Source organism: Peromyscus californicus, unplaced genomic scaffold (genome assembly GCF_007827085.1).
Source record: "Peromyscus californicus insignis strain IS unplaced genomic scaffold, ASM782708v3 Scaffold_4__1_contigs__length_199733344, whole genome shotgun sequence".
Taxonomy (NCBI): domain Eukaryota; kingdom Metazoa; phylum Chordata; class Mammalia; order Rodentia; family Cricetidae; genus Peromyscus; species Peromyscus californicus.
Genome location: NW_026294562.1, coordinates 20,721,849 through 20,743,923, shown reverse-complemented (window position 1 = coordinate 20,743,923; position 22,075 = coordinate 20,721,849). Strand labels below are relative to the sequence as shown.

At 53.3% G+C, this 22,075-nt stretch overlaps 1 protein-coding gene across 1 annotated transcript in view; it reads right to left on the bottom strand.

Moving 5' to 3' along the window:
• The window catches only part of Slit1 (slit guidance ligand 1), a 161,149-nt gene that overhangs the window by 49,610 nt on the left and 89,464 nt on the right, over positions 1–22,075 (bottom strand). The window contains exons 5-13 of the mRNA XM_052760526.1: positions 8,105–8,176; positions 7,065–7,136; positions 6,576–6,647; positions 6,020–6,183; positions 4,537–4,684; positions 4,045–4,116; positions 3,559–3,630; positions 1,931–2,002; positions 945–1,088 (exon numbers count right to left, since the gene is read on the bottom strand). Coding sequence (XP_052616486.1) covers positions 945–1,088; positions 1,931–2,002; positions 3,559–3,630; positions 4,045–4,116; positions 4,537–4,684; positions 6,020–6,183; positions 6,576–6,647; positions 7,065–7,136; positions 8,105–8,176 — 888 coding nt within the window. The remainder of the gene's footprint in view (positions 1–944; positions 1,089–1,930; positions 2,003–3,558; positions 3,631–4,044; positions 4,117–4,536; positions 4,685–6,019; positions 6,184–6,575; positions 6,648–7,064; positions 7,137–8,104; positions 8,177–22,075) is intronic.

Genomic DNA, 22,075 nt, shown 5'->3' with positions numbered 1-22,075 from the left:
AGGGGTCAGATGACGGCTGGCATTTGCTTCCAAACAGTTTGGGAGGCGTGATAAAGGGGAAGTGGAGACAGTCAAGACTGGGTAGGAGCTAAAACTGGTGATGAGCCGCTTGGGACTTCACTGTCCTGCTTCTGCTATGCTATGTAAGTCTCCACAGCGAGGGAGCACAGCTCTCCACAGCGAGGGAGCACAGATCTTCACAGCGAGGGAGCACAGATCTCCACAGCGAGGGAGCACAGCTCTCCACAGCGAGGGAGCACAGATCTCCACAGCGAGGGAGCACAGATCTCCACAGCGAGGGAGCACAGATCTCCACAGCGAGGGAGCACAGCTCTCCACAGCGAGGGAGCACAGATCTCCACAGCGAGGGAGCACAGCCAATGATTAGATTCGGTGCTCTCTGCTTTCTCTGTTTTCCTTCTGACCCAGTACCACCACTCTCCAGATGCACTATTACTTAACGAACTACCAGGGAAAGAAGAACGTCTTGCTGATTAAACGATATGCCATCCCTGAGAACACAGAGCTGTCAACGTGGAAACACACTTTAGAATCCACAGACGCCATTATCGTTGCCATTAGTAAACTCCAGCTGGCACTGAGCCAGCATTTCCGTGAGCTTATCATTATGTAAAGATCCGTTAATCTCCTAACAACTGTATGAGGATGCCCTCATTTTATGGATAGATAAAAGGAAGGCCCAGAGAAGCTAATTAACTTGCCCCAGAGTCACCCAGCCAATAAGATTCCTCCCTGGGATGTGACCCAGGATCATCTGTCTATCCAGAGTCTGTAGATGTCTTTCCTCAGTGGGAGGAAAGCCTTGTACCCTAAGCCACCTCCGTGTGCACAGTAGCCCAGGGGAGGCAGCTACTCGGACTCCAAGGTTGCAAGCCCCACCCCACCCCCGCGCTGGGGGAGAAAGAGGAAGAGAGGGTGCTCACAGTGTCTGGATGGCCCGCAGGGAGGTGAAGGTCCCCTTGGCAAGACTCTGGATCTTGTTGTCATACAGGGAGAGCAGAGAGAGGTTCTGCAGGTCTTGGAAGGCGTCGGGCCGGATGCAGTTGATCTTGTTGGCATTCAAAAGCCTGCAGGCAGAGACAGCTGGGAGGTAAAAGCGTGGCAAGGCCTGAGCCCTCACATGTCCTGCACCATCCTGGCCCCGGACACTGGCGACCTCAGGCCACTCCACACTGCTTTCTCCTTTCCTGTCTGCAGGCTAACTCTCCAAGTTGGCTGCAGGAGAGCACAGAGGCAGCGGGGTTCCTCCTTCCCACAATCCTGTGGGGTCCCCATGCATGCACAGTGGTGTTTTGATATAGTGTCATCCAGGTCTAGATTCCTGGCCTGAATTCTCTTGATTCCAGGAGGCAGAGCTGACCTGGGAACCCCTGCAAGAGACAGCCCTGTCCCCAAGAGCTCAGGAACACAGGTCACATCTCATGAGCCTCTGGATCCTGATACTTAACAATCAGCACTGAGCCCACCTCTGCTTCCACATCTGGTCTCAGAGCCTTACTCAGGCAGGACTTCTTTATGTCCTGTCTCAAATGAGCCTTGTACCCTAAGTGTGGTATGAACTGAAGTTCCCAGAAAAAGCCACGGTGTTAAAGACTCTACAAGGCTGTGTGCCTGCTAGAACTTGATGACTGAGAAGAGCTGGAATAGTTAAAACCCAGAGACAAATTCTCTTGGATGTTCCCCGAAGAGCCGTTCACTTCCCATCTCAGAACCTGACCTGGTACCCTCAGGTACTGTAAGGTCCAATGTTTGGGCGATATTAACAGACTCATAGCTCCTACCAACCCCAAAGCTAAGACTATCATCAGACAGCATCTGCAACCTATCTCAGAGAGCAGAGAGCTGGGGTTTGTGCCTCTGGGAAGCCAGAGGGATGTGTACCCAAGGATATCCCAGAACCGTTCCTTACAGCAGCTGGAGGGTGTACAGGCCTCCAAACACACCGCGGGGCAGGTCTGTGATCTTGTTGCCATAGAGGACCCTGGAGAAAAGCAGCAGAGAGGGCGGGTCAGAGGGCAGCTTTGTCAAGCCTCAGCAGGGCTCTGCAGCCCCACGGGCCTTTCACAGGCACCACCAAGATGTTTACTATAGCAGCTTGCCAGCAGGTAGCAGTAATGAGTCTTCAAGAGGTCTGTCTCCAGGAGGCAGGAAGATACCCGCCCCACTAGAGACAGATTACAGCAGCTGGGATGTAATGCTGCTGCCGTGTTTACCCCTCTGCCCACTCCCACCACCTTCCAGAGATGTCCGCAGAAGCGCCCTTCCAAGGGACCTCACAAAAAAAGTCATTCAGTCTCAGATCCAAAGGAGAGATGGTCTCCGGGCAGAAAGGATGAACACATTTTCAGAGAGACGCAGGGAAAAAATAGCCCAGCAGACAGCACGTGTGGTGGGTGGTGGGATTGCAGGGGGTGTATTTTTACACTTTGATATTTGCAAAGTTTTCCACACTGAGCATGAATGAACCTCATGTGTAATAGAGGGAGAGGGGAGCACAGTATTAAAAAAAGAAAGATGCAGACAGGAATGTACTCAGGCAGACAGTGATACACTGCAGGCGCTGGAGGAACGAGGAGCGTGCATTTTGTTCGCAGTGTGGTGATCAGTCAGAGTGAAAAGCCTGCATGTTGTCTCCTCAGATATAGCTTGTAGAGTCTTCCCAGAGGAGGGCATGGCAGGGGTAAAGGCCCTATGGTGAGGACCACGCAGAGCACAGGGAAGGTGACTGGAATGGGGGAGAGCAACAACCAGACTCGGGACTTGGTCAGATGTCTGCCTCTGGGCTGTGCTGGGAGCTGCAGGGTGAAGACGGAGTAGAGGGAGAAAGTGGGCAGAAAGACAAGGCCAGGGCTGGCTACGGCGGACACAGACAACGGGGCTCATGTGTTTGAGCCCAGCATACAATTTCTTATAGAGCAGGGGAGTGGCTTTGGCCCCAGGAGTGACAGGACTCCACTGAAAAGGGTTATTATCACCTCTAAACTGTATTGGTCCAATGTAAGGTAACCATATTCATGTCTCAGAGGAAACCAACCAACCAACCAACCAACAAACAAACAAACACCCTCTGCAGGCCGGGCCACAGACAGTCTGATCATCTCAGCCATGGTCAAACTCATATTCAGGCTGTCATATACAGCTGTGTGGGCTGTGCATTGCACAGCTGTGTGGGCTGTATACTGAATAGCTGTATGGGCCGTGCGCTGCACAGCTGTGTGGGCTGTGTACTGAATAGCTGTATGGGCCATGTGCTGCACAGCTGTGTGGGCTGTGCACTGCACGGCTTCATGGGCACCGTTCACAGTCGGCCTTAACATCTTGGACTCTACTCCAAAAGAAGGCATGCATAGAAGCAGCGAGCTGACTGTCTCCTTTCCTCCCTGGCAGTGAGATGTCCATCCATTCTGCTGACCGGGCCGCTAGGCCATGCAGTCACGTGTTAGTGTTGCCCTGTGACCGAGAGCATCATAGGACTCTGAGCCACGAGGAGCTTGGCCAGCTGCAAGACCCAGAAGACCTCGGTGGTGCTCTACTCACAGGGAATTCAAGGAGCGGAGGCCCTGGAAGGCATCGGGCGCGATCTCAGCAATCTGGTTGTTGCTCAGGTCTCTGAAAGGGAGCAGGAAGAAGGTGGCTGCCTCCTGAGGCACCTCCCAACCACACGGGGCACAGGGCTTCTTTGCTAATAGAAAGGCCAGCTGCCCACCCAGGCACACACCCACAGGCTGCTCTTTTTCTATCCCTCCCGCTCAGGAAAAGACATTCTGCCTGGGCCCAATGGCCTTCTCACTACCCTAATGGCTTCTGTCTGGAATAATAAGGTGACAAGCAGCTGCAGACATGGGTCAGACTTGGACTCGGTGCCCCCACCCAGGCCTCAAAGCCACCCTGCCACCCCACATCCCAGACCATAGCCCTGATGCAGGAAGGCCAGGCAGGCGGGCTGGGGTGGGACTGTAAGACAGGACTGGCCCAGACTCTTCCTCCTGCCTGCTGGAGATTGCCGGGAAAGGCTTCACTCACATCCGGCGCAGCTTTCTGTAGGGGGAGAAGGCTCCTGGCGGGATGGATTTGATACCATTCAGCTCCAGGCGGCTGCAGGGAGAGGGTAGGCGTGAGAAGGCTGAGGGTCACCCTTAGTAACAAACTGTTGGCCCTGCAGCCCCTTCACCTGTGGAGCCAGAATCTGGCAAGTAGACAGATATCAACTGTGATCTGAGCCCCAGAATCCTGGCCTTCTGTGGCTGAATGGGCCCCAAGGTGATGCTATACTAAGAATCCCACACTGGCAGCCCCATCCAACTGGGCTGGGTGTGGACCTTAAAGGGATACCCTCTCCCAGTGTTTGGGAACTTCCCAGCCTTGTGCAAAGTGAACAGCTGAGTCAAGAGACAATTTTCTCCATTTGCCATTGAATAACCTGGGGAAGCCCAGAGTGGCACCTGCCCCAGCTCTTCACTGGTGGACAGAACTTGACTGAACCGCAGAAGCTGCATCCTAGAGCCCTGCACTCACATCTCCGTCATGGTCTCAGGCAGGTTAGCAGGGATGGCGGTGAGGCCTTTGCCACGGCAATCCACAATGCCACTGCTGCAGGTGCACATGGCTGGGCAGGAGCCGGAAGAGAGGGTGCAGGTGGGTACTCGTGTGGCCTCCCCCTGGCCTGCAGAGACAGTGGATGTGATGTCAGAGAATCCCACACAGCTGCCGCCTCTCCAGATCTGCAGCTGGGTGAGGACAGGGACAGTCTGTGGAGGGGGCTCAGTCACAGGAGCTCCGCAAGGGTGCAAGAGTACACACTGATGTGCTCGGGGGCACCTGGCACTCTCTGAACTCAGGCTGAACAGAGCGGATTGCTCTCAATGGTGATTCCTATGCTAGCAATTCTGAAATTCTATACTAGAATTCTGAAACTCCAAACCTCTCAGCCTCCTGAGCCAGGACCCCCATATGCACAGGAGCTGGGGTCACTGAGCACCGGCTCTGTGCTCACACCATGTTTAGTACAGTCCATGCAGTCACACACGAACCCTCCTGCAGCACCCAGGGAGGAACATTTTATCATCGCCTGTGCCCACGACACTCAGTGACTAAGCGTCAGAGCCGGGGTCAAGCCCACTATGTGATTTCAAAGTTCACACTTTTAAATACTGTGGTATAACTTACATGAGGCTCGCCATTTTAAATGCACAGCTGGTTGAAACACTACCCAGACAGGGTGCATTTCTATCCCCAAGAAGTTCCTTCTGGCCCCTCCCTTCCTTAAGGATATTGCTATTCTGAGATGCAGCACCAAAGATCTGCTACTCTTGTTTGTGAATGTTACTTAAGCGCAATCACAAGGGAGGGTCTCTTCTGTTTATAAAAACCCCTGAGAGTCACTTTGTTGAGTACTTAAGTACTTATTAAGCCCTTTTAATTGCTGAGTAATATTCCACTTTACTATGAAAACATCATTAGTAAATCTACCCTCGAGCATGTTTTTATGTGCAACAACAAATGCATAGAGAGCCCAGGAAGCAGCAGAGTCCTGGTTGGTGTTCCCTCACTGGGAGCCAAGGGGAGAGATCTATTAACGTGGCTGTGGTGAAGCCACAGGAGAGAGAGGGGGAACTAAGGGGGAAGGAGCGAGGTGAGGAAAGAGAGGTGACCGCATAAGGAAAAGGAGAAGGTATGGAGACTGGGAGAGAAGCGGGCAGAGTAGAGGGACAGAGGATTAAGGGTAAGTGGTGGAAAGAGAGGAGTCAGGAAAGAAAACATACAGACCAAAAGAGATGGGTGAGAGCGGAGGGGAAAAGACCGGCAGCGGGAGTGGAAGATGACACCGATCAGAGGTGATGGGCAGAGAGAGGAGGTGACAGAGGGCAGGAGGTGGAGATATGATGAGTGGTTACAGGTGCTCATCACAAGCAAGGGATGGGGCAGAGGGAAGCAGCCGTGTTGCAGGTGGTGGGAGCAGGTGAAGGCCGCGCACGGCACCCGCGCGCACGGCACCCACCTGAGCAGCTGAACTCGCTCTTCTGCACTTCTGCCACGTTGAGGCCCCGAAGGCTGGCGGGCCCGGAGCACTGGGTGAAGAGCCCGATGGTGGGCCTCTGCCTCAGCCACTGCGAGAGCCAGGCCAGGTGACAGTCACAGAACAGGTGGTTGGAGTGCAGTCGGCTGCAGGAGGACAGCAGCTCACAGCAACAGAACTCCACCAGATCCGTCCGCAGCCGCCTCCTCCCTTCCCCGGGCAGGAGGCCTTGGGTCCTTCACTCAGGCCCAACCTAGGACTGCTCCCTGATGCAAAGAACTCTTCCTGGCTCCCTTCTCTCCCAGCCTGCTCTATGACCTGGCTTCATCTCTCAGAGTTCACATGGTCCCTGGCCCAGATCACCCACCTCAACTTCAAGGACAAAACCAAGTCATTTGTTGTCTAAGGAAAAACCAAGCACAGGAGGTATTGGGTGCCTTTCAAGTGCCAACCCCAGGCTACCCCTGGCTGGCCCCTGGGCTGTGGAGGGCAGCCCCACCCACACCCACACCCTCTTCCCACTGCCCAGGTGACTCACAAGGTCCGAAGCTTGGGCATGTGGTTGAAACTGGACACGGGGATGGTGGTGATGTTGTTGTTGTTCAGTGTCCTGAAAGGGACAGACAGACCATTTAGCACCTGCCCAGCAAGGACTTACAGGAGACAGGACCCATCTGCTCACATAGAGGCCCTCAGGAAAGGTGTGACAATTTACCCAGAGGGGGAGCAGCCCTGCTCTGGGTGTGAAGGTGGAGGAGACAGTCCAGAGCCAGGCAGGTGACTGCACCCTTGCCACACCACGGACTCTAAGTCTGGGAGGACAGGGGACAGAACTGAAAAGGGCCACAGAAGAAAGGGCAGCTTATCCACAAAGCGGGGAAGAGCCGCTTCTCAGCCTCCACAGTGGGAAGCGGCCAAACACCCCTGTCTGGGAGGACTTTGGGCAGTAGATCTACACCACAGCTAAGGTGTGACCCTGACCCCCTGCATCGGCTCCCCAGCCACGGCCTGCCCTGGGTTTACTTACAGAACCTCTAGTCCCCGCAGGGCACGGAAGGCCCCTTCCTCGATACAGCTGATCTGGTTCTTGTCCAGCTGTCTGTAAAGCAGAGACGAACTATAAGGAGGGGAAGATTGCCCAGAACAGGGGGCTGAACATTTTGAAAGAGGAGAGTCATAGCATCAATCATTTGTTATGCGTGTGTCAGTCCAAAGTAGAGCTATTAATAAAAGCTGACTTCTTATTTTCAGTTAAAACAATAAATTGAAATAAAAGTCCTATTACACTGCTCTACCCAGCCCTGTATGCCCTTGGGAAGCAGGCATCCTTCCCTCACATTCTGGAGACCACCTAGAGTGTGTTGGCGGCCGACAAATGAAAGTCACCCAGGAGAAGTAGCAGCAGGGCCTGGCAGCCAGAACTCTGCTGAATGCCAAGTGAGATCAGCTAGCGCTGACTACCTGGAGTGCTGCTTTCAGAGCGAAAGGAAGCTGTGATCTGAGTTCAGTGGGAAAGAATGTGGTGATCGATTACCAATGTCTGCTACAGGCATGGGAGGGGGGTGTGTGACAAGCATGCCAGGCATTTGCCATTTCTGTTTGTAGCCAGACCTCAGGAGGTGGTAAGCCTGGACTGGAATAAATTTGAATGCTAATAAACCATTGCATTTAAATAGTGCTCCACAGAGTGTATGCATTTCCACATCTCATTTCAACCTCAGAATAAGCTTGTGGAGGGCACATTGTTTTCCTGAACAATATATGGAGGCTCAGTGACACTGACTGACTTCCAGCAGCTTATGCCGTGTAACCAAAGGAGACTAAACCCAGCTCTTAACCCAAAGAGTCAGAGGGCACCGGAGAACCAGAGGCTGGGAACATGTCCTGGCACCCCATGGCTCAAACGCTGCTCAACCCAGTCCCCAGAGCATACCTCCTGAGCACACGCTTGGCTGTCACACAGAATCACAAGCAAGGGATGGCACTGCCAATTCCCTCTAAGGTGGCTTAGAACACAGGGTACAGACGAGGATATTGCTGGGATGGCCATCCCAGGCCTCCACTCACAGATTTTTGAGGTCTGTGGCTCCCCGGAAAGCCTTCCTGGGCACAGCCTGGAGGACATTCTCACTCAGGTCCCTGGGGAACAAACAGAAAGAGAGAAGTTACCAGTCAGGGAAGCCATGGTGAGAAGTGAGGCCAGTGGCCTCCTGGTGACCACATTCCAGCTTCTGGATGGGCTCCTGCGGCTCTGTAAACTGTGACTAAATGAACAAACCATGGAGTTAGAGAGGAGCTTTCTGTCCTGACAGACAGACACTCTGTCCCCAGCCACCTCCCCTCTGGGCAGAGGATGGTTGAGAGAAACTCCCAGTAGCTGTGATCAGCTCTAGCAGGTCCCCCATGACTGGCTGAACCCCAGCTGCGTAGGAGGGAGCTCTCCATGGCCCTCAGTTGTTCTTGGCTTCCTCTCTGTTTTGCTGGCGAGGGAGCTGTGACTGCTGGAGGAGACGGATCCAAGTGGCCCACCCAGTCATGACCTAGGCTGCGTCTAATTCCACATCTACTCTGGGGGATTGCAGACAGCAGAGCACAGGGAAGCCTGGACCCCCTGGGGACCAGGCCACAGCCCAGAGCACCATGCAGCCCTAGCTGGTTCCCTGCCTTCAACCCTGACCCCAGCAACTGCAGGAGAACCCCAGGCTTGACCACCGCCCCCCACCCCTGCAACTACTGCAGAACTCAGATCACCAGCTCTCCTTTTTGTCTTGTTTGTTTGTTTGGGGGGCAACTAATGATACAGCCATCCATGGGCAATTGAAGGGTGCTCAAGAGGAATGTCTGCGGGAAGTGAGGACCCCTAAGAGCCTTGTGGAAAGGAGGGAGGGACAGGACATGCCAACACTACGTTCCTGCACCCACATAGTGTTAAACACTCAGTTACACTGCTTCTCCTTCTCCTGTGTGAAATGCATGGACTGGACCAAATGCTCTATAAGCATCCCACCAATGGAGTCCCCCACATGTGAGGGCTCAGAGACACACGCTGTGGCCTGAGCATTGTATACCTCTATCCATTCCTGTGTTGGAGCCTAGTTACAGAAATGGTGGTGCTAGGAGGTGGAGCCCGCGGGAGAGGACTATGCCAGGACCGAGCACTTAGGAACAGAATTGGCACCTCATAGAAAGAAGCCTCAGAGGGCTGGTGTGAAGGTGAAAAGAACCTAAGGAACCTGAATGTCCAGACTCACATGGGGGTGGAGAGAACTGACTCCTGACAGTTGCCTTCTGACCTCCAGATTGTGTTCCGTGGCACATGCACCCTCCCTCAACGCCCCCAGTCAATAAATTAATACACTGTAAAAATTGTAAGGACCAAAGTGCCTTAAACAGTTGTCTGCCCCATCCCTGTAAGAGGCCTCAAGATGTCTGATTTCTGTGAGTCAGAAAGTGGGCCCTCCTCACACACCAAATTTTGAGCCTTGCCACTGAAAATCATGAGAAATAAATTTCTGTTGCTTATAAGCCACCCACCCTGTGGTATTTCATTACAGCAGCATGAATAGACTCAGACACATGATTGGTGAGGGGCTTGGCTCTTTGGGGCCCTTTACATCCCTGAAGTGAGGGGCCACCACTACCGGAGGCATGTGGGAGGTGGGGAGAAGATAAAGTAGAACTGTTAGCTATCTTCAGCCCACAGGGGAGCAGGGAGACAAGAAGGCCTGCTGTTTAGAAAAGACAAAGGCAGGGAGGTGTGCCCTAGAGAATGTGGGGGTCCATAGGGGAGCAGTAACTCCAGGAAGCCCCTCAGCACAGCACATCAGGCAACTCACCCCCAGGCAGAGCCTGAGAGAGAATCCTGGGCTGTCTCTCCCATGCATTAGCCACTTAATCCCCCCCTCAGACCTGCAAGGAGGTTTGTTATCCGTATTGATTAGCTGATCAGTGGAGCCCAAGCCTGTTCCATGCAGACTTTACAGTAGCTTGCAGGGATTTACAACCCAGCCAGGGAGCAGGCAGGAGGATTCAGCAAAGAGAAGAAAAATCAATGGTGGGTCCTCTGAGTATGCCATGTGATTCACAGGCTTACCAACCAGGGCAGAGTAGGGGCTCAGTGCTTCCCAAGAGCCAGTGAAGGGGGATCAGCAGTACACATGATCGATGTGTAGTCTAAATGGATCCGAATGTCAGGAGTACAGCTGTTTGGGCACTCAGCTGAGACAAGAATTCCCCCAGGAGTCTTTATGAAAAATGGCGGCGTGGCCTCGGCAGTAACACTGGATCCTTATAATAAATGGGTTTTTAGTGTTTCTTATCACAGCATTGTGTCAAAGTGTGTCTCAGGAAATCAGTTCTGCAAGCACTCATACCAGCAACCAACCGAGGAACGAAGGCAAGGGCAGCTGGCAGGCCTGGCATAGCCTGGAACAATGAGGTCAAGAGAGAGCCTGCAAAGATGGACCGGAGAGGATGACGGTCCAAGCTTGTGGACACTGCCTGGGACGAAAGCTCCCAGAGTACAGAGCGGGTAGAGTGGGACACTGAGAGCTTTGGGGTGGATGCGGAGGTAACCCACTTGAGAAGCCAAGCCAATCCTGGCCAGTCAGTCCACAGCAGGAAGCCTCTCTCCTATTTAAATGACCAGTGGAACAGTTTGTAAACCTAGAGAGGCAGCATGAAGGCCAGCAGGAACAGGCAAGCCTTGGCAGCCTCAAGAAAGTGCAGGGAGCTGACAGTAAGAGGGAGAGCAAGGGGGAGAGCGGGAAGACGTAGGGGTTCAACTGCTTCTGCCGGCACCAGCCATGGGACCCTAGAACCCAGAGGGCTTTGTAGGATGGACATTGTCTGTCATGCAGGACCTGGTGGAAATCCTGTGAGTGCACGGTTTAACATTTAAACCTCATTTCCGTTTACCAGTATTCAGAAAATGGGGCTTTTGTCCCTCCTTTCCCCAAAGCCTCACAATTGTTTCCAGAGTGGCCACTAGGGTGCGCCAGAGGCCTTTCCTGGATTTGATACACAGTCGCAACCTTCAAAGCCAGGCAGGTCTCACTTTTTGCTGCACTTGACTTGCCTGGGGACACGTTTCTTGTCTTTGTCATCACTACCACCCCCACCCACCCACCCCCAGATAAAGCTGCTCGTCTCCGCTTGCACATGGTCCGTGTGGAAATCCCCACAGCCCAGCCCAGACTTTGCCCCAGCCCTCAGCTTTCTGTCATCCTCAAACTCAACCTCCTCCATGATGGTCACAGGACCCTCAAAACGAGAAGAATGGCCAGACATGTGTGTGAGAAATAAGGGGTCCCTGGGGAGAGCAGAGCATGGTCTGGTCCTGGTGATGTGGAAATCTCAACCAGCAGAGACCACATGTGTGTTCAGAGAGAGTCGAGAACTCAGGCTTCACAAGCACAGGGCCAGGACCCTCACTACTGGCTGGGAGGTGGACAGCAGAGCCTGTTTGGAGGTCAGGAAGAGGTTACTGATAAGGATGTGGAAGCCAAGGTATAGTGGAGAACACCCACAACTGGATGCCATGGTGGCGAACACCCACAGCTGGATGCCATGGTGGACGGGTTCAGCTAGCCCTGACTGGGCCACCTACATTATGAGGTATTGGGCAGCCCTGCACCTAGAAAACCCTTTATCTTTCCCTTTCCCTAGCTTCCAACTGTTCCCTCTCCTTCACACACACACACACACACACACACACACACACACACACACACACACCAGTTTCCTGTGTATTGGATTGACATATGGATGTTTAATTACCACCCATCTCCCCATAATCTTCCAAAGGCAGCATATCCCGGGGCTGGTGCATTGCAAAGCCTCCATAACCTTAACTGAACTCAGCTAATGAAGATACTCAGTGACTCCCATGCTGACACTCTCATATCCTGGCCAGAGCAAGGGACTGGGACAGGATGCCGCCCTGGGGAGGGAAAGACTTGGGTCAGACAGGAGTCTCTGCACTGCTGAAACCCCCAGTGCCCAGCCAGTGCTTTGGGGTTTCTTGTGCCTGCTCTGTCATGCAGATGGCCCCTAAGGCAGAGCAGCGCCACACAAGAAGCTGGCATTGTGGATGATGTCATCTTGGTCTTGTGCTTCCCTTCACACATCCAGATGAAATACTGTGCTTCCAGGAAGGGATCTGGACAGCCACTGAGGAAGGTAAGGGTCTGTCCTGGGAGCCTCCAGAGAAGGAAGTCTGTTCTAAGGAGTGTGGTAAGGGTCCTGTAGGCAGAGACCCCCCAATATAGCCTGTATCCTATTCCCAAGGGCCAAAGCTCTTGAGGCAAGTTTCTACCCCCTGTCATGCCCATTGGGTATGGGCACTCAACCACTCCTGCCTCTCCCTGACTTAGACACTCTCCCAAGTGTCTGCTCCAGCCCCCTTCCACACTCTGACAAGCAGGGGAGCCAAGGTCAGGACCCCATGTTCTCACTGCTAATCCCCTTTAGGTTCTAACCTCTAACTGGTCTCAGCAGGCACATCGCTCTGAGGGGATTAGTGGGGCCCAGTTAGGGCAGGGCATTGGGCACCAGCCAAGGCCAGCCTGGGCTCCGGGCTCTGACATGGATCTGCTGCCCCACTGCAAAGCTCTTTATTTTGTGGCTCTTCAAGCCATAGGGAGGTTCAGCACAACCCAGTGTTCCAGGGTACCTTATCCATGGTTTCCTTATCAGCAGATTGCCAGGTCGTAGACCTGGGCCCGGAGCACAGCAAAGCCAGTCAGGCGTGCACTGAGCACCTTGTACAAGTCTTTGGCTCCAGGACCATGTAGGGGGTGGCTTGACTTCTTCTTCAGACAGCACAAGTAGTTGTCATGGTTGGAGCAGAGGAGTGGGAGAGCTCAGCTAAAGCTGCTGTTAGGTCGTTGTTTGGGGGCTCTGTGATAAGAACACTGCCGGGGATGTCTTTCTGTATGCTGTTAATGTGTTGCTCTGATTGATTGATAAATAAAACGCTGACTGGCCAGTAGCCAGGCAGGAAGTATAGTATAGGCGGGATAAGGAGAGAAGAGAATTCTGGGAAGCAGAAGGCTGAGTCAGGTGACACTGCCAGCCGTCGCCACCATGAGAAGTAAGAGGTAAGGTACCGGCAAGCCACGAGCCACATGGCAATTTATAGATTAATAGAAATGGGTTAATTTAAGATGTAAGATCTAGCTAGCAAGGAGCCTGCCACGGCCATACAGTTTGTAAGTAATATAAGTCTCTGTGTGTTTATTTGGGTCTGAGTGGGACTGGAGAAAACTCCAGCTACAGAACACGGAGCCTAGGGCTTGGTAATCGCCAGGGCCTCCAGGTGGCTTCCTATCAGTTTGGAGCTGGACTCCAACCAGGAAGTTGCCAGTGTCTACAGGGGTGTGCCCCTTACTCAGCGTGCCACAGGTGGCTGGTGTCCTGCACACAACATCATCTCATACTGTTACATGGAGGGCACCAGCTACCAGGAACCCGGGGCAATGCGCTCAACAGGCCAGCCCGGGTACCTGGGCCAGCACCTTTCTTCAGCCAGACGGGCCAATTTTCTGCATTTAGCAAGGTCTACAGCAAACTAGAGCACATTCAAGTTGGAGGGCTACGTCTGGCAGAGAGAAGTATTAAAGGCTTTGATGTCCCCAGGCAGTGCTGAAGCAAAGCATACCGCAGCCTCTGCAGCCAGACATCACTTCAAAGCAGCAGGGGTCCAACACCTATGCTTTAGTGAGGGGAAAGGAAAGCAGCTACTGGCCTCTCTCCCTGGCACAGGCTGCATGCCGGAACAGGAGGTAGGGGCAGCAGCTACTTCATTTACTCTGCAGGCTCTCTCTGCACGGCAGCTGGGGTGGGGGTCAGGGGAGACACTTCACCTCTGCTTAGCACAAACCCACCGGAGGGTGTCTGGAGGAGTAGGCTGCCCACTCTCTGCTCACCGAGGAATTGGGCCTTGTTCTCACAGTGGGGAAGAGCCCTGCCCTATAGGACAGTGCATGTTGTCACAGGCGATTCCTGATGCCAGGCTCCTGGGGTAGTTAGGACATCGCCACCACAGAGTGGCAGGTTTGAGTCTTTCTTCCTGTTCCCCTGTTTTCTGAGTGCCCAATAGACACAGGCATTGGCATCGGCAGAAAGTTCCCTCTCTGCCACCAGCTCCATGTGCAGCTTTCACACACCACCACCACCACCACCACCACCACCACCACCACCACCACCACACCACCACACCACCATCACCATCACCACCACCACCACCACCACCACCACCACACCACCACCCCACCACCACCACCACCACACCACCATCACCACCACCACCACCACCACCACCCCACACCACCACTCCACCACCACCACCACACCACACCACCTCCACCACCACCACCACCACCACCACCACCACCACCACCACCACACCACCACCACCACACCACCACCACCACCACCACCACCACCACCACCACCACCACCACACCACCACACCACCACCACCACCACCACCCCACCATCACACTACCACCACCACCCCACCACCACACCACACCACCACCACCACCCCACCACCACACCACCACCACACCACCACCACCACCACCACCACCCCACCATCACACCACCACCACCACCCCACCACCACACCACCACCACACCACCATCACCACCACCACCACACCACCATCATCACCACCACCACCACCACCACCACCACCCCACCACCACACCACCACCACACCACCACCACCACCACCACCACCCCACCACCACCCCACCATCACACCACCCCACCACCACACCACCACCACCACCCCACCACCACACCACCACCACACCACCATCACCACCACCACCACACCACCATCATCACCACCACCACCACCACCACCACCACCACCCCACCACCACACCACCACCACACCACCACCACCACCACCACCACCCCACCACCACCCCACCATCACACCACCCCACCACCACACCACCACCACCACCATCACCACCACCATCACCACCACCACCACCACCACCACACCACCACACCACCACCACCACCATCACCACCACCCCACCACCACACCACCACACCACCACACCACCACACCACCACACCACCACCACCACCACCACCACCACCACCACCACCACCACCACACCACCATCACCACCACCACCACACCACCACCACACCACCACCACCACCATCACCACCACCACCACCACCACCACCCCACCACTACACCACCACACCACCACACCACCACACCACCACACCACCACCACCACCACCACCACCACCACCACCACCACCACCACCACCACCGTTAAGACTGAAAAAAACCCTCACCAAACAAAGGCACTAAGTAGCCTGGCTAGCTACACCATAAACCACCCTGTGATATTGACTTGACTGTCTTGTTTGCTAGGCAGCTGTGAACAATGACCCACAAAACTAATATCCCAGAGGAGGTCCCCCCACAAAGCAGCCCTCTTTCATGAGCTGACTTGCGTCCAAGGCAAGGGGGCTCTGACGTTAGAGTCCCACTCAACTGAAGGACACCCAGGACACTGAACTGTTCCGCCCTTTTATTCTGTCGATCAAAAAGTGGCAAGCTTGGGTTCCAACCATACGGCCCGAACACAGAGCCAGGTGATGAAAGTGGATGATGAGGTGGTGGTGAGAGCCAAAGCATCTCTATCAGAGCAGGGCAAGGGTACCTGTTCACCAGGATGTGAAAGGCCGTCCTTTCTATCAAGAGTGCCCTCCTCACGGTGGAGTGCCTAGGAAGTCCCCAGTGTTCTGCTCAGTTCTGGGAAAGCATATGACTGAAGGAGGCAAACCCTGTCCCAGATACCTCAACAGGCTGCCCCAGGCCCACAGGGTGAGGGTAACAGAGGCCATACATGAAAACGAAGCAGTATGCAGAGAAGGCAAACAAGGTTTAGCCGGACAACACTGGCTTCAGCTCCACCACCATGGCCAGCAGGGGACTGCAGATAAGTTACTATGGACTATGCTTCTGTGGACAGCAGGGTTAATCACATGTCTCTCCTACTGGATTGGGGTGGGGGACTGAATACCACATGTGCTATTTATATCATGACAAAAGGAGGCAAGGCTGGTCCTTGCTGTTGGGAGCCATGATCATGGCTAGCCTTGGGCAATGTAAATGAGTAACTAGAGGGAGGTACAAGGGGCTGCTGGGTACTCTAGTGTTTCATCTCTCCGAGTCTGCTGACTGGAGTGTTTGCTTTGCAGAAATTCACCAAGATGTCCACTGCTGGGATTCTTCTCTTTGTACATATCACACTTCAATACAAGGTTTTTAAAGCAGTAATGGAAACGCTGACTTGGTGTCTGCTGCTTGCAGACTTTCAACAGGGCCGGTGCCACCCTCCTCCATCACCTGGAGACCCGTTACAGAGAAGGCTTTCAAGGTGATGCACTGGGAGATGCTGTATTCACAATTGTAGGGATTGGGGGCTGTCTCTGGAGGAAAACTGTCCACTGCAGGAACAGTTCATGACCAAAAGCCACAAGGGACTTGGACAATTGTCCACCCAGACAAAGGCTGAATTAGGAAGTGGGCACCTTGGGCAGTAGCACTGAACCCTGCGGGTGAAGACACCAAATTTCGCAGGGTCTCTACTATGGAACTCCACGGTCAGGTTCCACAGCTCCCTGAAGAACAGGCACTGTGCTGAGCTCCAGGGATGTGACTCCAAGTCACACAGGAGGCCAGGAACATGGCACTGGAGGACACAGACCTCAGAAAAACAAGGACAAGGGAAGGGAGGGTGGGAGGGAGGATGGGAGCAGCTGGCAGAGGTCCGAGAGCCTTCCTCACCATGTTTCAGGAAGGAGTGAAAGTAGCTCCCAGGTTCTGTTATAAAGTGAGACAACAGCAGTCAGAGGGAAAGCTTGAAAAATGAAGAAAGGGTAAAACTATCAAAGAGGGGGGCACAGACCAGGCACTGGAGCTCACACCTTTGACCCCAATACTTGGGAGGTAGAGGCAGGTGGATCTCTGTGAGTTAGAGGCTAGCCTGGTCTTTATAGTAAGATCCAGGACAGCCAAAGCTACAAAGTAAGACCTTGTCTCAAAAAAGGTGGGGGAACCACCTGCTCTGCATGGGCCCTGGGCTTCTCATAGTAAGTAGCCTGCGGTCAAGCATCATTTGGCTCTGAGACTGAGCCTGGCACCCCACCCCACCCCCAGAGTCTAAGCAAGGCCCTCACCAGTATCCTCAAAGGAGGTTGGAGGATACAGGTCCCCCCTTCTGGATCACCTCTCCACAGGTCGGCCAGCCAAGGGACCAACACCTTTCTTTGTTGTCTTTAAGACTCTGGCTTCAGCGGAGCTGTTTCCCTTGTCATGTGGCCTAAGGATCCCTTATTGCCTCCCTGGCTCCCTGCAGCTGCAGTGGGAAGCTGGGGTCAGGTTCACCTCAGTCCAAACACCAAGAGCTGGGACAGAGACAAATAGAGTAGGTCTTTAATACTGTGATTGGAAAAAAAATAAATAAATAAATAAAGCCGGGAGACTCCCACCAGAGAGTTAAAGAAGCCAGTCAGTTTGATGAATCGATCTTTGGACAAATCGGCCATTCCACGAATTGCCTTCAGCAAACTGGCTTTTAGCAAAACGACATTTGGTAGATTGTTCTGTTTCTGACACAGCGATGCTTTTACGGGGCAATTATGCACACACTCCCAGCCTGGCACTGGGGCACAGAAACCATTCTGCAGATGGTCGACCCACCCATCTCACACACTGCTCAGTGTTTGGATGTGGGGTTGGAGAATTGAGGAATGCATGCACTGCCCAGCATAGGGACCCCTCCTTGCTGCCTCTGCCCAGCCAGCCCATCTGGACTTAGAGGGAAGATTCTTTGGATGGCACTGGGACGGAGAAGCAAGGGTTAATGCACTTGACGAAGAACAGAAGCCAAGGGAAGGAGCAACAGGGCTCGGCAAGTAGAACCTAGGCTGTGCTAAGGGAGGAGTCTGTACAGGCAAGTGGCCAAGCCGCAGCAGCTGCCAGTCTGGGCTTCTTCGGGAAGAAGCTGGGACTCTGGCCAGTGTGGCAAGGCAGCCAGTGTCAGGACAGATGTCGTAGAAGGAGCAGCCTACTAGAGAGGCCAGCGAGCATCACTGAGCCCTAAAGTGTTTATGTTCCTCTCATTGTTACTAAAAGCCATGCCTTCATGTAGAAGAGCAGAGTCCCTATTAGAGCCTTGACTTCAGAAGCATCTTGGGCAGAAAGTGGGGTCTGCAGTTGTAACCCTGGTCCCCGCAACACAACATGCAAGGGGACCCTCATGAAAAGAAGACACCTTGTCATCCAGGAGGCACACAACCATCCTGCCACAGGGGCAAATATATGCCTAGACCCTCCAAAGCGCAGCCTGGAATCAGCTGAGCAGGGAGCTGTCCCTAGTCCTGAATCTCCCTGGGCCCTGCTGCCTCTGCTGGGCATTAAAGACACACCTTGGATTTCAGCCACCCCAACCTTCCCTGTCTAGTCCAGAGCCAGTTTAATCAGCTCCTTTTATTTTTTCAATCCCACAGAGATTCCAGCTCAAAACATACACAAGAGGTCCAGAGAGCACACTGTGGCTCTGAGTCTCAGGACAGGCATGTGCTGAGCACAACCCACAGCACTGAGCCTCTAAGTGGGGTGCAGCTAGCACCTGGGCCTCCTCCACTGAGGTTAGATCTTCCCCATTGTCCAGATGCAGCCAATACAATGAGGTGCTTAGATGGTACCTGGCACGTCGCAAACACTGAGGGCCTTACTCGCGGTCATGAATGTCGTCACTGCTGTCAGTGCTGCTGGTGATTAAGTTTGTCACTGTGACATCTATTACATGTCTGGAATTGTGCCACATGTTCGTGCATTTTATAGACACACCCTCTTTAATGCTTGAAACATCTTCCAAAAGCAGCCCTCTCATGGATGTAGGATAGTGAGAGTGAGTGGGGAGAGAGGCTGTGGGAAGAAGCCTCTCCTTCCCTCCCAATTTTGCTAGGAACCTGAAACTCTTAAAAACTAAAGACTGGTTTCATTCCTTCCCACTGGACCTAGGACCTCATGCATGCTGGTTGCTTTTGTGGTTTGGAAATCAAATCCTTAAGCATACAAAGCAGGTATTTTGATATTGAGATAAACACACAGCCTAACACACAGTGATAGTTGTTAAAAATTCATTTATCTTTTTTGTTTGTTTGTTTGGTTCGTTTGTGTTCTAGGACAGTCTCTCTCCATGAGTGTCTTAAGCTGCCCCCAAATGATCCTTGCCTTGGACTTCCTGAGCACTAGAAAAACAGATGTATTATAGTGATGGTTGAAGGTATTTTTTAAGGACTAGTCACATGTAGTTCAGGTTGGTCTTGAACTTGTGATCCTCCTGAGAGACAAGATCACAGGTGTGTACTGCCAGCCTGGTTTATACGGTGCTGTGGATCAACCCAGGGCATTGAGAATGGTAGGCGAGCAGTCTACAACTGGGCTCTACCCCCAGCACCTTAAAGTTTAGTTATTTTATTTTGTGGGGGTGGTTTTTGTTTGAAGTAGTATCTCTTTGTGGAGTCATGGAACTCACTCTGTAGCCCAGGATGACCTCAAACTCACAGAGATCCTCCTGCCTCTGCCTCCCAAGTGCTGGGATTAAAGACGTGCACCATCACTTCAGGCTTTAAAGTTTGTTTTTTAAAGGGTGTTGGAACCATGTCCATTTTCCAGATACTGTAATAGAGGCTCAGTGACCTTCCCAGGCTGTCTGACTGCAGAGTCCACAAGCTAACCCACTCTGCTCCGCTGGCTCAGCACACCAGAATCGTCAAAGTGACGGACATGTGGGTGGGGAAGCCTCCAGAAGCACACACATGTCGGTAGTGACAGATGAACCTGGAGAAATCCCAAGCAGCACTGTGTTGATCAGCCGTCACAACGTTGACACTGAGCCATCAGCACAAGGTCACATGGCGCTCAAGACCCTCTGTTTCATAACCCGGGTAATTACATAATACACTTTAGACGCATTCTTATCAAAAATGGCATGAGAATCACTGAGCAGCTATGCCAAGGAAGAACAGAATGTTAGTCACTATCTGGAATGAGCACTGTCTAGGGACTTCTTGCCGCCCTGGATCTGTCACTCCTAAACCCCTGTGGGTCTGAAAGACAAAGAGGTAAGCTGTGGGCTCCTGTGGTAAAGGGCTTCAGCTGAAAGCCGATTTCAGACACATCACCACACTTAAGCCTGCTTTATGCAGCCTCTTAGCATGAACAAGTTGTGAGGGGGAGTACACAGAATTATTCACGGCTACTAGTCACTAGTTTCTCAGAGTCCCTGAGACCCTATCTCACCCCAAGGCCATTACCTCAGAGGCCCAGGAGAATGAATGACACCCAGGGCGCCTGTGTCCAGTCCCCATGAGTTGTGCAGATGATGGTCACCTCTGGGAAAGCTAAACACAGAGGGCCCCTGACCTTCTAGAGATGGTTAGTTTTTGATTGACAATTCAATTAGATTAAGAAGCGGTCAAAGCCAGGTGAGATATATTCACTTAGCTTCATGGCTGACCCCGGGGAGTAGCCAGAGGCCAAAGAAAAAATTGTCACGTGAACAGTAAGTAATCCCCAAACAGAACCCAGAGTCCCAGGCCAGAACCCCAAGTTATCAGCTGGAACAGCAGGAAGTGATGGCTGCGACCATGGGGAGGAGCATCGTGCCCAGTAAGTACAGACACTGCCCTCTGCTAGAGGCCAAAGAAAGCCAGAGAAGGAGATGGGGACAGGGCTGGGGAGAATGCTGTAATTTGGATCTGAATGCCCCCTAGGGCTGTGTGCAAGAGGCTTTGCGGCTAACTGACATGCCACTGAGAAACAGGGCCTCTGAGGGGGGGTCCTTGAAAGGCACACTGGGATCCCACCTCTTCCTCTCACTGTTTTCTAGCCTCCATGAGACCACACAGATCTGCTCTGCCATGCCATGCCTGCCACAGGCCCAGAGTCGTAGGATCACGTGACTGTCTACTAACCCCAAGACCCCAAACAAATCCTTTTTAATTTCTTAAGATATTTTGTCACAGTGATGGAAAGCTGACTGACACAGAAAACTGGACAAAAGGAGTGAAGAAGAAAAAGACACTGACTGGGAGAGAAAGAAAAGAGAGCTAGATGAGAGGTCTCAAAGAGAGCCCGCAAAGCCTCCACCCCACCCCACCCCACCCCTGGCGTTGGAGATGAGGAGCCACAGATGTGCAAATGAAAAACACAGCATGTGGCTGCTGAGCCCTCTGCTCTCTCCCAGCAGGCAGGAGGGCTGTGTCCCAGACTCTCCTGGGCCTGCAGGACAGGAGGGGATAATTTGCCCAGGGCCCGAGGTGTCAGAGTGTGAAGCCTGTGGGTGATCTGCTTCTTGCTTGACAAGTCCCAGGCAGAGGTGGGAATGAGTGCTGGCCCAACGGCCCGGCGCTCCTCTCAGAATCAACCCTCCACCTGGACAGGGTCATCTTGTCCTCGCTCACTGGTGAGGGACCCCTCCAGAATGAGGAGCGGTGGCCCCGAGGGGCTGTAGGCAGTCAGGAGGATTGAGGCCAGTAGGGACCGTCCATTCTCATAGCAAGAGGAGGCTCTGGGGCCCAGGCTCCTGTTCTCCTGGCCTACCACAAACCCAACAAGTTTATGTATAAGTGAAAGCCAGGTCTTGGGTTGAATCCTGACTGTGCTTGTTACCTAACCTCTCTGTGCCTCCCTTTCTTCTGTAAAATGGGGATAACAAGTAACCTGGGACCTCTAAGGAGATGTGGTGAGCAAGTGTGTGGCAGCATCTTCAGACATCCTGCCCGATTACTAGTGCTGTCCATTGCTGCTGATCTAGCCCTGGGCATGGCCAGGCCAGGGCAGGTGGTAACCAAGGCAAGGGGCAATGATTCAGTCTGGTAGGGAACCAAAAACTATCAAGATGTCAGAAATGGATGTATGCCGATCAGGAACCAGAGGTATAGCCACCAAGAGAGACAGGGACGGACAGGCTACTGTC